The 15,815-nt window shown below is 41.1% G+C and overlaps 1 protein-coding gene across 1 annotated transcript; it reads right to left on the bottom strand.

The window, feature by feature from the left end:
- Nucleotides 1–2,082: 2,082 nt before the first annotated feature.
- Nucleotides 2,083–15,521, bottom strand: LOC124028453 (zinc finger protein 239-like; the record flags this gene model as incomplete). The annotated part of the gene is made up of 2 exons (XM_046340500.1): nucleotides 2,083–3,482; nucleotides 15,468–15,521. Coding segments are annotated over 2 exons (1,085 nt in total), but the record flags the coding sequence as incomplete, so codon positions are not given.
- Nucleotides 15,522–15,815: the final 294 nt, after the last annotated feature.

Here is a 15,815-nt window from a genome sequence, read left to right as displayed (position 1 = left end):
ATGTATCATTCTGGTCTTGCGCGCCGCGACCCACGGACCTAGTTTGTAAACTGAAGGGGTCTACAGACAAACACGCAAACAGGGCCGAAGGAGCTTAGCGCAGTGTTGCAATGTCGTTTTTCCTTACAAAAGGAGCTGCTTCTTGTAATACGCTTCGTCATTCAAAGCAGTTTTTTTCTACCTGGAAATTGACACCCATCGTTCCTTGTGAAGATTGAGGGACGGTATTGAGAGAGTTTTGCAACGGAAGTCCCGCCCCTCTGTCAACATCACGTTTTTTTCCGGTATCCCTTCCGGTATCCCTTCAGGCGTAAACACAGATGGACGTTCTGCTACTTTGCTTCTACTACGTGATGACTTGCTTCTACTACGTGATGGACGTTCTGCTACTTTGCTTCTACTACGTGATGACGTTCTGCTACTTTGCTTCTACTACGTGATGGACGTTCTGCTACTTTGCTTCTGCTACGTGATGGACGTTCTGCTACTTTGCTTCTGCTACGTGATGACGTTCTGCTACTTTGCTTCTACTACGTGATGGACGTTCTGCTACTTTGCTTCTACTACGTGATGACATTCTGCTACTTTGCTTCTACTACGTGATGGACGTTCTGCTACTTTGCTTCTACTACGTGATGGACGTTCTGCTACTTTGCTTCTACTACGTGATGGACGTTCTGCTACTTTGCTTCTACGTGACGTTCTGATGTGATGGACGTTCTGCTACTTTGCTTCTGCTACGTGATGACGTTCTGCTACGTGCCAGTGGTGGGAAAAGTACCCAATTGTCAAACTTGAGTATAAGTCAAGATAACTTATTAATAAGTCGCCCAGTAAAATACTACTTGAGTAAAATATATACTTACGTATCAAAAGTAAATGTAATTTTAAAAATATACTTGTGTTTCAAAAGTAAAAATATAAATAATTTCACATTCCTAATATTATTATATTATTATATTATATTTAGCAAACCAGACAACAGGATGTTCATTTGTATTTGTTTTTATTTACGGATAGCCAGGGGCTAAATTCAACACTCAAACATCATTTACAAATGAAGCATTTTTATTTGTTTTTATTTACAGATAGCCAGGGGCTAAATTCAACACTCAGACATAATTTACAAATGAAGCATTTGTGTTTTGTGAGTCTGCCAGATAAGAGGCAGTAGGGATGACCAGGGATGTTCTCTTCTCTTGAATTGGAAAATGTTCCCGCTGCTAAGAAGCATTCATCATGTAACGAGGACTTTTGGGGAAAATGTTCCTGCTGTTAAGCATTCATCATGTAACAAGGACTTTTGGGGAAAATTTATGCAGTAAAAATGATATTTTTCTTTAGGAACGTAGTGGAGTAAAAAATCAATAGTAAAGTAAGGTACAGCCAATAAAACGACTTAAGTACAAATATGTTTCAAGTAGAAGACAACTCAGAAGACCTCTAGTGATGTTCTGACTGACATGATATCTACCTTCCATCCATCCATTCACCACCTCAGAAGACCTCTAGTGATGTTCTGACTGACATGATATCTACCTTCCATCCATCCATTCACCACCTCAGAAGACCTCTAGTGATGTTCTGACTGTTGTCTACCTTCCATCCATCCATTCACCACCTCAGAAGACCTCTAGTGATGTTCTGACTGACATGATATCTAACTTCCTTCCATCCATTCACCAACTCAGAAGACCTCTAGTGATGTTCTGACTGTTATCTTCCTTCCATCCATTCACCACCTCAGAAGACCTCTAGTGATGTTCTGACTGACATGATATCTACCTTCCTTCCATCCATTCACCAACTCAGAAGACCTCTAGTGATGTTCTGACTGTTATCTTCCTTCCATCCATTCACCACCTCAGAAGACCTCTAGTGATGTTCTGACTGACATGTTATCTACCTTCCATTCACCCCCTCAGAAGACCTCTAGTGATGTTCTGACTGTTATCTACCTTCCATCCATCCATTCACCATCTCAGAAGACCTCTAGTGATGTTCTGACTGACAAGCTGTAAACCAAACAACTAAACCTCCTGAGGTTTTAAGGTCAGAATCAAGAAATACACACAATATTCATCCCTTTTATAATTTACATTTTATAATATCCAAATCATATCATGAACATGTAAGGTTTCTTACATGTATCCATCATATCAAAGTGTAGAATCAAAATAAAATACATTTTAAAATTGTAATCTGATTTTAGACATAATCCTGTCTCAGACACTAAAACAGGCCTCTATTCTAGAGAACGATTTAATATCAACAATATGATTTAATGTGGCATAAAACAGTCAAACATCAGTCGGAACACAGTGACTCATCAGAACACTGTGACTCATCAGAACACAGTGACTCATCAGAACACAGCCTGTCTATTCTATGATGTGATTTCAGGTCTTCTGTTTGGGAAAATGTATTTTTTATTTAACAACCTGATATTCATTACGCAATGGGAACATGGGTACAAACATCGCCAGAGTGTTTTCTCTTCTTATGTTTGCGCAGACTTCCTAAATGGAAAAAATCATTTCCACACAGGGAGCAATGGTAAGGTATCTCTCCTGTGTGTGTTCGCTCATGTGATTTTAGGTCATGTGATTGTGAAAATCTCTTTCTACAATGGGCACAGGGGTAAGGCTTTTCTCCTGTGTGTGTCCTCTCATGTGATTTTAGGTCCTGTGATCGTGAAAATCTCTTTCCACAATGGACACAGGGGTAAGGCTTTTCTCCTGTGTGTATTCTATTATGTTTGTTCAGGCTCCCTGACTGCGTAAAACTCTTGTCACATTGGGAGCAGTGGTATGGTTTCTCCCCTGTGTGTGTCCTCTCATGTGATTTTAGATCCTGTGATCCTGAAAATCTCTTTGGACAATAGGCACAGGGATAAGGCTTTTCTCCTGTGTGTATTCTATTATGTTTGTTCAGGCTCCCTAACTGGGTAAAACTCTTTTCACACTGGGTGCAGTGGTATGGTTTCTCTCCTGTGTGTGTCCTCTCATGTGATTTTAGTTGCTGCGATCGTAAAAATCTCTTTCCACACTGGGAACATTGGAAAGACTTTTCTCCTGAGTGTTTCCTTTCATGCTCTTTCAGGCTTCCTAACTGGGTAAAACTCTTTCCACACAAGGAGCAATGGTATGGTCTCTCCCCTGTGTGTGTCCTCTCGTGCTCCTTCAGCTTATCTGACGACCTAAAATTATTTCCACAATGGGAACAGTGGTAAGGCTTTTCTCCTGTGTGTATTCTATTATGTTTGTTCAGGCTCCATAACTGGGTAAAACTCTTTCCACACTGGGAGCAGAGAAAAGGTTTCTCCCTTGTGTGTGTCCTCTGATGTATTTTAAGATACCGTGACAACTTAAAACTCTTATTACACTGGGAGCAGGCGAGTCGTCTCACTGGTTTGGGAGTCTCTGGGTCTGGTTCCCCTGAAGCACTCTTACTGCTGTCAGAGTGAGAGTCTGGTCTCTCTCCTGCCAAAGACAGAGTATTTGGTTAAACAGAGAGACCTGAATAAAACCTCCACATGATAAAACTGTCTTCCTATGAGGTTTTAATCTAGACTTATTATAAACCGTACATTTGGATCTTTGATGCCGATTGGTTAATAGCCGTTAGTTAGTCCCAATACTACCCGGGTAATGGCTGTTAACAGTTCCATTTGAATCATTCCTACACATCCACTGTCCCACAGCCCAGCCAGGAAATGTATCAACTCATCTCCACTGTCCCACAGCCCAGCCAGGCCATTTATAAACTAATCTCCACTGTCCCACAGCCCTCCCAGGTAATTCATCAACTGTATCTCCACTGTCCCACAGCCCAGCCAGGCAATTCATAAACTAATCTCCACTGTCCCACAGCCCAGCCAGGCAATTCATAAACTAATCTCCACTGTCCCACAGCCCTCCCAGGCAATTCATAAACTAATCTCCACTGTCCCACAGCCCAGACAGGAAATTATCTCCACTGGGAAAAAAGCATCTAGACATTATTACCCCATGCTGCTAGTCAAATATTTGGTTTGTAACAGAAGGGACTTGTTCAAACCCTTTGCTATCCGCCTCTCTGCATTCTCCATTTTGTATTTAAAAGAAAATACGTATTGAATTTATTCTGGGGATTTATTATTCAATAGAAATGTATGGAAAGTATGTATAGAACGTATTCTGGGGATTCATTAGTCAATAGAAATGTATGGAAAATAATGTATTTATTCAAATGTAATCTCCCTTTACCTGCTATAATGACAGCTAGTGACCAATTGTTGGGTTGTTAACTAGAATGGTAATGGTTACAGAATGGTACATGGGGTTAAGATGGGGCTAGAATGGTACATAAGGGGTTAAGATGGGGCTAGAATGGTACATACAGGGTTAAGATGGGGCTAGAATGGTACATGAGGGGTTAAAATGGGGCTAGAGTGGTACATGAGGGGTTACGATGGGGCTAGAATGGTACATAAGGGTTAAGATGGGGCTAGAATGGTACATGATGGGTTAAAATGGGGCTAGAATGGTACATGAGGGGTTAAAATGGGGCTAGAATGGTACATAAGGGGTTAAGTTAATTACCAGGACATGTAAAAAACCTTATTCCGTGTTCCGGCTGTGCACCAGTCAAGCAAGCCCCCCAGGAAACAACTAAATGTAAAAGCCTTATTCTATGTTCCGGCTGTGCACCAGTCAAGTAAGCCCCCGGGGAAACAACTAAATGTAAAAGCCTTATTCTATGTTCCGGCTGTGCACCAGTCAAGCAAGCCCCGGGAAACAACTAAATGTAAAAACCTTATTCTGTGTTCCGGCTGTGCACCAGTCAAGTAAGCCCCCCGGGAAACAACTAAATGTAAAAACCTTATTCTGTGTTCCGGCTGTGCACCAGTCAAGTAAGCCCCCCGGGAAACAACTAAATGTAAAAACCTTATTCTATGTTCCGGCTGTGCAGCAGTCAAGTAAGCCCTCGGGGAAACAACTAAATGTAAAAGCCTTATTCTATGTTCCGGCTGTGCACCAGTCAAGTAAGCCCCCCGGGAAACAACTAAATGTAAAAACCTTATTCTATGTTCCGGCTGTGCACCAGTCAAGCAAGCCCCCCGGGAAACAACTAAATGTAAAAGCCTTATTCTGTGTTCCGGCTGTGCACCAGTCAAGCAAGCCCCCCGGGAAACAACTAAATGTAAAAGCCTTATTCTATGTTCCGGCTGTGCACCAGTCAAGCAAGCCCCCGGGGAAACAACTAAATGTAAAAGCCTTATTCTATGTTCCGGCTGTGCACCAGTCAAGTAAGCCCCCCGGGAAACAACTAAATGTAAAAGCCTTATTCTATGTTCCGGCTGTGCACCAGTCAAGTAAGCCCCCGGGGAAACAACTAAATGTAAAAGCCTTATTCTATGTTCCGGCTGTGCACCAGTCAAGTAAGCCCCCAGGAAACAACTAAATGTAAAAGCCTTATTCTATGTTCCGGCTGTGCACCAGTCAAGTAAGCCCCCCGGGAAACAACTAAATGTTTGCATCTCAGAAGTCGTTTTCACATAACGTTATACTATATATTGTCTGAACTCAGAATCAAATACACTTCACAAAAAAAATAACATAGTAGCTGTGGCAGAAGAAATATTTTGAAAGGGTGAATATTTCTGCATTTATCAGGTAAAACTGACTTCAGATGTGTTCATGTAAACGTGATTGTTAGAGCAGGAAATGCAAACTTGTAATGTATTTGAGTTTTTTTTTTAAATGCTTCTAAAGTGAGTTATTTCCACTTTTAAATTTCATATTTGATTTGCACTAATGAAAACTGTATCAACCCCGACACAAATGTCCATTAATAATAATTAAAATTTCCTGTTGCTGCAGGATTATTTTTATTATTATTATTATTATTATTATTATTATTATTATTATGTACTGGTAACCCCTGTAACCCCTTTATTATTTTTACTGCTGTAGCAAACTGGTTCAAATTAAGCTCCTACATCTGTACTGGGGGATAATCCTGAACACACGCGGCCAACGTTAAAATTACCACTAACGGAGATGTTAACATGAACATTTTTTGTATCAGAAAGATATTTTGGGATACAAATTTAGATTAATTTTGATGCCGACTAACCAACCCTCATTAAGCGGTTAACAAAAAACAGAAAATACTATCAGAGATCTGTATATTATGACAAGATTCTCAAGTCTTTGCCCTAACAATGGGAGTTGTCCCAACGGCGAAGGCAGCCGACACGTTCAGGTCCAAAATAAGTCGATAAAAACGCATTGGGCATATTTTGACGAGAGTGAAGCCTCTCGCTTCACTTCTTCCTCTCTGATGCTATTGTGACGGAAAATGTTGTTTGTGCTTTTCTAATAACCAATGTATGTGTTCATGTAAGTGACTGATTGAACGAATCCTCACTATCAGTGTCAGTATCAGCAATTTGGCAATACGCTCAGACCCTTGTTTTGAGAACGAAAGGGATATCTCAGTTTCAAGGTCTCAGCTTGGAGAGAAGAAGTCTCGTGGGGTATTGGTCTGTCACATGCATGAACCAAACGTTAATAATGAATAAACTGTGAATGATGAATAAGCTAAATCATGCAAATATAACTTGTTAGCAGTTTATAAGAGATCTAACAGGACTGCCCCGGAGGAGCTCCTGCAGACCGGCACTTTATTTATTTCAGTATGACTGTGATCTCTCCAGCTTGGTGTTAATAAACAATGATTCATTTCAGTTTGACTGTAATTTTGGCCCATTCCTCTATGCAGATCTCCTCTAGAGCAGTGATGTTTTGGGGCTGTTGCTGGGCTACACGGACTTTCAACTCCCTCCAAAGATTTTCAATGGGGTTGAGATCTGGAGACTGGCTAGGCCACTCCAGGACCTTGAAATGCTTCTTACGAAGCCACTCCTTCGTTGACCGGGCGGTGTGTTTGGGATCATTGTCATGCTGAAAGACCCAGCCACGTTTTATCTTCAATGCCCTTGCTGATGGAAGGAGGTTTTCACTCAAAATCTCACGATACATGGCCCCATTCATTCTTTCCTTTACACGGATCAGTCGTCCTGGTCCCTTTGCAGAAAAACAGCCCCAAAGCATGATGTTTCCACCCCCATGCTTCACAGTAGGTATGGTGTTCTTTGGATGCAACTCGGCAATTCTTTGTCCTCCAAACACGACGAATTGAGTTTTTACCAAAAGTTACATTTTGGTTTCATCTGACCATATGATAATTCTCCCAATCCTCTTCTGGATCATCCAAATGCTCTCTAGCAAACTTCAGACGGGCCTGGACATGTACTGGCTTAAGCAGGGGGACACGTCTGGCACTGCAGGATTTGAGTCCCTGGCGGCGTAGTGTGTTACTGATGGTAGGCTATGTTACTTTGGTCCCAGCTCTCTGCAGGTCATTCACTAGGTCCCCCCGTGTGGTTCTGGGATTTTTCCTCACCGTTCTTGTGATCTTTTTGACCCCACGGGGTGAGATCTTGCGTGGAGTCCCAGATCGAGGGAGATTATCAGTGGTCTTGCATGTCTTCCATTTCCTAATAATTGCTCCCACAGTTGATTTCTTCAAACCAAGCTGCTTACCTATTGCAGTTCCAGTCTTCCCAGCCTGGTGCAGGTCTACAAATTGGTTTCTGGTGTCCTCCTTTGACAACTCTTTGGTCTTGGCCATAGTGGAGTTTGGAGTGTGACTGTTTGAGGTTGTGGACAGGTGCCATTAATACAGGTAACGAGTGGAGGACAGAGGAGCCTCTTAAAGAAGAAGTTACAGGTCTGTGAGAGCCAGAAATCTTGCTTGTTTGTAGGTGACCAAATACTTATTTTCCACCATAATTTGCAAATAAATTCATTTTAAAAGGTATCCTACAATGGTGATTTTGCTGTTTGTAGGTTTTGTTCTTCTCATTTTACAATGTCTGTTTTTCATAGTCTGAAGTGAACCTATGATGAAAATTACAGGCCTCTCATCTTTTTAAGTGGGAGAACCTGCACAATTGGTGGCTGACTAAATACTTTTTTTGCCCAATGTATATCTCCATACTGCCATTCATTTGTATGGGTTACTATCTATATATATCTCCATACTGCCATTCATTTGTATGGGTTAATATCTATATATATCTCCATACTGCCATTCATTTGTATGGGTTAATATCTATATATATCTCCATACTGCCATTCATTTGTATGGGTTACCTATGAATGTTTAATATCTATATATACCTCCATACTGCCATTCATTTGTATGGGTTAATATCTATATATATCTCCATACTGCCATTCATTTGTATGGGTTAATATCTATATATATCTCCATACTGCCATTCATTTGTATGGGTTAATATCTATATATATCTCCATACTGCCATTCATTTGTATGGGTTACCTCTAGGTTTAATACTCTTCATTTGTATACCTCCATACTGCCATTCATTTGTATGGGTTAATATCTATATATATCTCCATACTGCCATTCATTTCTATGGGTTACCTCCAGGTTTAATATCTATATATACCTCCATACTGCCATTCATTTGTATGGGTTAATATAATATCTATATATATATATCTCCATACTGCCATTCATTTGTATGGGTTAATATCTATATATATCTCCATACTGCCATTCATTTGTATGGGTTACCTCCAGGTTTAATATCTATATATATCTCCATACTGCCATTCATTTGTATGGGTTACCTCCATACTGCCATTCATTTCTATGGGTTACCTCCAGGTTTAATATCTATATATACCTCCATACTGCCATTCATTTGTATGGGTTACCTCCATACTGCCATTCATTTGTTTAATAATATCTATATATATCTCCATACTGCCATTCATTTCTATGGGTTAATATCTAATATCTATATATATCTCCATACTGCCATTCATTTCTATGGGTTACCTCCAGATGAAGGTTTAATATCTATATATATCTCCATACTGCCATTCATTTGTATGGGTTACCTCCAGGTTTAATATCTATATATACCTCCATACTGCCATTCATTTGTATGGGTTACCTAGGTTTATATATCTCCATACTGCCATTCATTTCTATGGGTTACCTCCAGGTTTAATATCTATATATACCTCCATACTGCCATTCATTTGTATGGGTTAATATCTATATATATCTCCATACTGCCATTCATTTGTATGGGTTAATATCTATATATACTCCATACTGCCATTCATTTGTATGGGTTAATATCTATATATATCTCCATACTGCCATTCATTTCTATGGGTTAATATCTATATATATCTCCATACTGCCATTCATTTCTATGGGTTACCTCCAGGTTTAATATCTATATATATCTCCATACTGCCATTCATTTGTATCCAGGGTTTAATATCTATATATATCTCCATACTGCCATTCATTTGTATGGGTTACCTCCAGGTTTAATATCTATATCTATATCTCCATACTGCCATTCATTTCTATGGGTTACCTCCAGGTTTAATATCTATATATATCTCCATACTGCCATTCATTTCTATGGGTTACCTCCAGATGAATATCTATATATAAACCAACTGCCATTCATTTGTATGGGTTCCCTCCATAAAAGCCATTCATTTCTAAGGCCACACCGTTACCTCCAGGTTTAATATCTAGATCTATTTTCATATGTCATTCATTTCTATGTTACTCCAGGTTTTAATATCTATATCATTTTATCCCATACTGCCATTCATTTCTATGGGTTACCTCCAGGTTTAATATCTAACCTGTATCCCCAGACTCTTCATTTCTGGTTACCCCAGGTTTAATATCTATATATAGCCTCCATATTGACTCTGTACTGGTACCTCCTGTATATAGCCATTCATTGACTCTGTAATGTTACCCCAGGTTTATAGTCTCCAAATTGAAATCTGTAAATGTAACACCCTGTATATAGTCACATTGACTCTGTAATTAACAGATGTTAATGCCACATTGAGTGTACTCTGTAATGGTACTTGTGCTATAGTTCCACAATGACTCTGATAACCAACAAGTATCTAACTAACAATTCCAAAACTACTGTCTTATACACAGTGTCTGTAATGTAACATGTATATAGTCCTCCACATTGAATGAGTGATGTAACACCCTGCATATAGTCTCCAGATTGACTCTGTAATGTAACACCCTGTATATACATCTCCAGATGACTCTGTAACAAAGTAACACCCTGTATATAGTCTCCAATTGACTCTGTAATGATAACACCCTGTATATAGTCTCCACATTGACTCTGTAAGTAACACCCTGTATATAGCATCCATGCATTGACTCTGTAATGTAACACCCTGTATATAGCCTCCAGCATTGACTCTGTAAAGTGGTACCCCTGTATATAGCCTCCACATTTCCTCTGTACTGGTCCCCCTTATTAAAATGCCTCCAGTTGACTCTGTAATGGTACCCCCTGTATATAGCCTCCAGCAGACTCTGTTAGTGGTGGCTGTTTAACAGTCCACATGACTCTGTGAGATGGTAAGCTGTTTATAGCCTCCACAGACTTTGATGCACCTGTACTGACCTCGCCTCTGTATGATAGCCTCCAGGCATGGTTGTACTGGTTGATGTAGCCTCCATTGATCTGTACTGGTACCCCCTGTATAAGCCTCCACATGTCTCTGAGGGGGTACCCCTGTATATAGCCTCCACATTGACTCTGTACAGTCCCCGTATATAGCCTCCACATTGACTCAGTACGGTACCCCTGTATATAGCCTCCACATTGACTCTGTACTGGTACCCAGTCTGTATATAGCCTCCACATTGACTCTGTACTGCTACCCCTGATAGCCTCCACATTGACTCTGTACTGGTACCTCTTGTTTTAATTTCCACATTGACTCTGTACTGGTTACCTCCTGTTTATATCCTCCACATTGACTCTGTACTGGTACCATTCTGTATATAGGTTACCTCCATTGACTCTGTCATTTCTATGTATTAGCCTCCACATTGACTCTGTATATGTACCTCCTGTATACTGCCATTGATTTGTAATGTAACACCCTGTATATAGTCTTAATATCTGTATATACCCCTGTATATAGCTCCATAGTCTGCCATTCATTTGTACTGGTTAATATCTATATATAGCTCCATACTGACTTCTGTACTGGTACCTCCTGTTTAATATCTATATATACCTCCATACTGACTTCATTTCTGGTACCTCCTGTATATAGTCTCCACATTGACTCTGTAACTGTATTCATCCTGTATATAGCCTCCACATTAACTCTGTACTGGTACCCCCTGTTTATATAGCCTCCATATTGACTCTGTACTGGTTCATTTCTGTATATAGCCTCCACATTGACTTTAATAACACCCTGTATATATCTCCACATTGACTCTGTAATGTAACACCCTGTATATAGTTACTCCACATTGACTCTGTAATTTCACCCTGTATATAGCCTCCACATTGACTCTTAATAACTATAACACCCTGTATATAGTCTCCACATTAACTTGTACTGGTACCCCAGGTTTAATATCTATATATCCTCCATACTGCCTTCATTTACTGGTACCCCTGTATATAGCCTCCACATTGACTCTGTATGTATACCTCCATACTGCCAACACCCTTCTATAGTCTCCACATTGACTGTAACGTAACATTCATTTCTCCATGGGTAACCACCAGTATATAGTCTCCACATTAACTCTGTACTGGTACCCCCATTTCTATAGCCTCCACATTGACTCTGTACTGGTACCTCCTGGTTTATAGCCTCCGCATTGACTCTGTACTGGTACCCCCATGTATATAGCCTCCACATTTAACTCTGTACTGGTACTCCCTGTATATAGCCTCCACATTGACTCTGTACTGGTACCCCTGTATATAGCCTCCACATTGACTCTGTACTGGTACCCTGTATATAGCCTCCACATTGACTCTGGTTTAACACCCTGTATATAGCCTCCACATTGACTCTGTACTGGTACCCCAGTATATAGCCTCCACATTGAAAACTGTACTGGTACCCCTGTATATAGCCTCCACATTAACTTGTAAAGGTACCCCTGTATATAGCCTCCACATTGACTCTGTAATGTAACACCCTGTATATAGCCTCCACATTGACTCTGTACTGGATGTCTTGTATTTGACTCTGTACTGGTACCCCTGTTTATTATCCACATTGACTTTGTAACGTAACACCCTGTATATAGCCTCAACGTTGACTCTGTAACGTAACCCCTGTATATAGTCTCCACATTGACTCTGTAATGTAACACCCTGTATATAGTCTCCACATTAACTCTGTACTGGTACCCCCTGTATATAGCCTCCACATTGACTCTGTACTGGTACCCCTGTATATAGCCTCCACATTGACTCTGTACTGGTACCCCCTGTATATAGCCTCCACATTAACTCTGTACTGGTACTCCTGTATATAGCCTCCACATTGACTCTGTACTGGTACCCCTGTATATAGCCTCCACATTGACTCTGTAATGGTAACCCCTGTATATAGCCTCCACATTGACTCTGTAATGTAACACCCTGTATATAGCCTCCACATTGACTCTGTACTGGTACCCCCTGTATATAGCCTCCACATTGACTCTGTACTGGTACCCCCTGTATATAGTCTCCACATTGACTCTGTACTGGTACCCCCTGTATATAGCCTCCACATTGACTCTGTAATGTAACACCCTGTATATAGCCTCCACATTGACTCTGTACTGGTACTGTAATGACTCTGTACACCCCCTGTATATAGTCTCCACATTGACTCTGTAACGTAACACCCTGTATATAGCCTCCACGTTGACTCTGTAACGTAACACCCTGTATATAGCCTCCACATTGACTCTGTAACGTAACACCCTGTATATAGTCTCCACATTGACTCTGTACCGGTACCCCCTGTATATAGTCTCCACATTGACTCTGTACTGGTACCCCTGTATATAGCCTCCACACTGACTCTGTACCGGTAACCCCTGTATATAGCCTCCACACTGACTCTGTACCAGTACCCCCTGTATATAGCCTCATTACTAACCTGTACCCCCTGTATATAGCTCCACATTGACTCTGTACTGGTACCCCTGTATATAGCCTCCACATTGACTCTGTAATGGTAACACCCTGTATATAGCCTCCACATTGACTCTGTAATGTAACACCCTGTATATAGCCTCCACATTGACTCTGTACTGGTACCCCTGTATATAGCCTCCACATTGACTCGGTACCAGTACCCCTGTATATAGCCTCCACATTGTCTCTGTACTGGTACCCCCTGTATATAGCCTCCACATTGACTCTGTAATGTAACACCCTGTATATAGCCTCCACATTGACTCTGTAATGTAACACCCTGTATATAGTCTCCACATTGACTCTGTACTGGTACCCCCTGTATATAGTCTCCACATTGACTCTGTACCGGTACCCCCTGTATATAGCCTCCACACTAACTCGGTACCAGTACCCCCTGTATATAGCCTCATTACTAACCTGTACCCCTGTATATAGCCTCCACATTGACTCGGTACCAGTACCCCCTGTATATAGCCTCCACATTGTCTCTGTACTGGTACCCCCTGTATATAGCCTCCACATTGACTCTGTACTGGTACCCCCTGTATATAGCCTCCACGTTGACTCTGTACCGATACCCGGGTACCCCTGTATATAGCCTCCACATTGACTCTGTAACGTAGCACCCTGTATAGCAGCGTAGCCTAGTGGTTAGAGCGTTGGACTAGTAACCAGAAGGTTGCGAGTTCAAACCCCCGAGCTGACAAGGTACAAATCTGTCGTTCTGCCCCTGAACAGGCAGTTAACCCACTGTTCCCAGGCCGTCATTGAAAATAAGAATATGTTCTTAACTGACTTGCCTGGTTAAATAAAGATTAAATATAGCCTCCACTTTGACTCTGTAACGTAACACCCTGCATATAGTCTCCACATTGACTCTGTACCAGTACCCCCTGTATATAGTCTCCACATTGACTCTGTACTGGTACCCCCTGTATATAGCCTCCACATTGTCTCTGTACTGGTACCCCCCTGTATATAGCCTCCACATTGACTCTGTACTGGTACCCCCTGTATATAGCCTCCACATTGACTCTGTACTGGTACCTTCTGTATATAGCCTCCACATTGACTCTGTACTGGTACCCCTGTATTTAGCCTCCTCTTTATTTACTGGTACCTTCTGTATATTTAGTCCACATTGACTCTGTAACTGGTATTTTCAAAGCCTCCAATTGTTGTTAATAAGGTACCTTCTGTAATAGCCTCCACATTGACTCTGTACTACACCTGTGTATTCAGCATTTCATTGACTCTACTACACCTGTTGTATTCATATTTCATTGTTGCTCTACTATTTACCTGTTTATTTAGTTTATTTAGTCAATAATTTTCTTATTCAGCTATTTTCAAACTGTAATTGTTGGTTAACCTGTTGTATGTCAACATTTCACTGTAAGGTCTACTACACCTGTTGTATTCAGCATTTCCTGTAAGGTCTACCTACACCTGTTGTATTCATCATTTCACTGTAAGGTCTACCTACACCTGTTGTATTCATCATTTCACTGTAAGGTCTACCTACACCTGTTGTATTCATCATTTCCCTGTAAGGTCTACCTACACCTGTTGTATTCATCATTTCACTGCCATCTTCCACAGCAGTTGAGGAAGGCCAACATAGGCAGATGAGGTGGATTGAGCCTCAGCCCAACATCAGCAGATGAGGTGGATTGAGCCTCGCCCAACATCGGCAGATGAGGTGGATTGAGACTCAGCCCAACATCGGCAGATGAGGTGGATTGAGCCTCAGCCCAACATCGGCAGATGAGGTGGATTGAGCCTCAGCCCCAACATCGGCAGATGAGGTGGATTGAGCCTCAGCCCATCATCGGCAGATGAGGTGGATTGAGACCTCAGCCCATCATCGGCAGATGAGGTGGATTGAGACTAACATCGGCAGATGAGGTGGATTGAGACTCGGCCCATGTTGCGTGACGGATTCTGATGGGGATTCTTTATTATTATGTTACTTAGATTGATGGGTCAAAATACTATTAAGGATTTTAAATAACCTCTGTGGTAATTTTTTTAAATACATTTCATCCAGATCAAAATTATCCTTCATTGTCTTGATTCTGTCCTCTTCATCATTTGAAGTCAGACTTGAGATGATTTTCGCTCATCTCTTTCTGAGCAAAGCACTACAGAAAGAGATATTCACGTTTACAAATGTTGTGAAAAATCTAACAGGAAGCATTTGATCCATTAATGTTTTGTTGGCCGTCCCCGTCTCCTTGTAGCTTTAACGATTCCTACAGTACAGAACTATTAAAGTGTAGAACTTCAGTAAATGCCCCTTTAAAACCACACATCGGTTCAACAACGGCATAGTTTGTACCCCTGTGTTTAAGATATTACTCACTGTTGTTAATCAGATCTCCTGTCTCCTCCTCCTCTTCTTCTTCCAATGTGACAGTAATCTCCCCTCCTCCTCATCTTCCTCTTCTTCTTTTACTGTAACGTCCTCCTCTTTCTCATCCTCCTCCTCTTTCACTCTGAACGAGTCTTCCTCTTCTTTCACTGAAACGTCTTTCTCTTCTTCTTTCACTGTAACAGCCTCAACCTCTGATTCTTGTTTTACTGTGACATCCTCTTCTTCCTTCTCCTCTTTCACGACAATGTTCAGCCCCAGAGTTTCTTTCTCCGTCCAGCAGACCTCCTCTTTAGAAGGGGAGTCGTTTAGTGAACTCATGGTTGGGATGTTAGCTAG

The sequence above is a fragment of the Oncorhynchus gorbuscha genome, unplaced genomic scaffold (assembly GCF_021184085.1).
Source record: "Oncorhynchus gorbuscha isolate QuinsamMale2020 ecotype Even-year unplaced genomic scaffold, OgorEven_v1.0 Un_scaffold_4196, whole genome shotgun sequence".
NCBI lineage: Eukaryota > Metazoa > Chordata > Actinopteri > Salmoniformes > Salmonidae > Oncorhynchus > Oncorhynchus gorbuscha.
The sequence above is the reverse complement of the archived record's forward strand: the minus strand, read 5'-3'. Positions and strand labels throughout refer to the sequence as shown.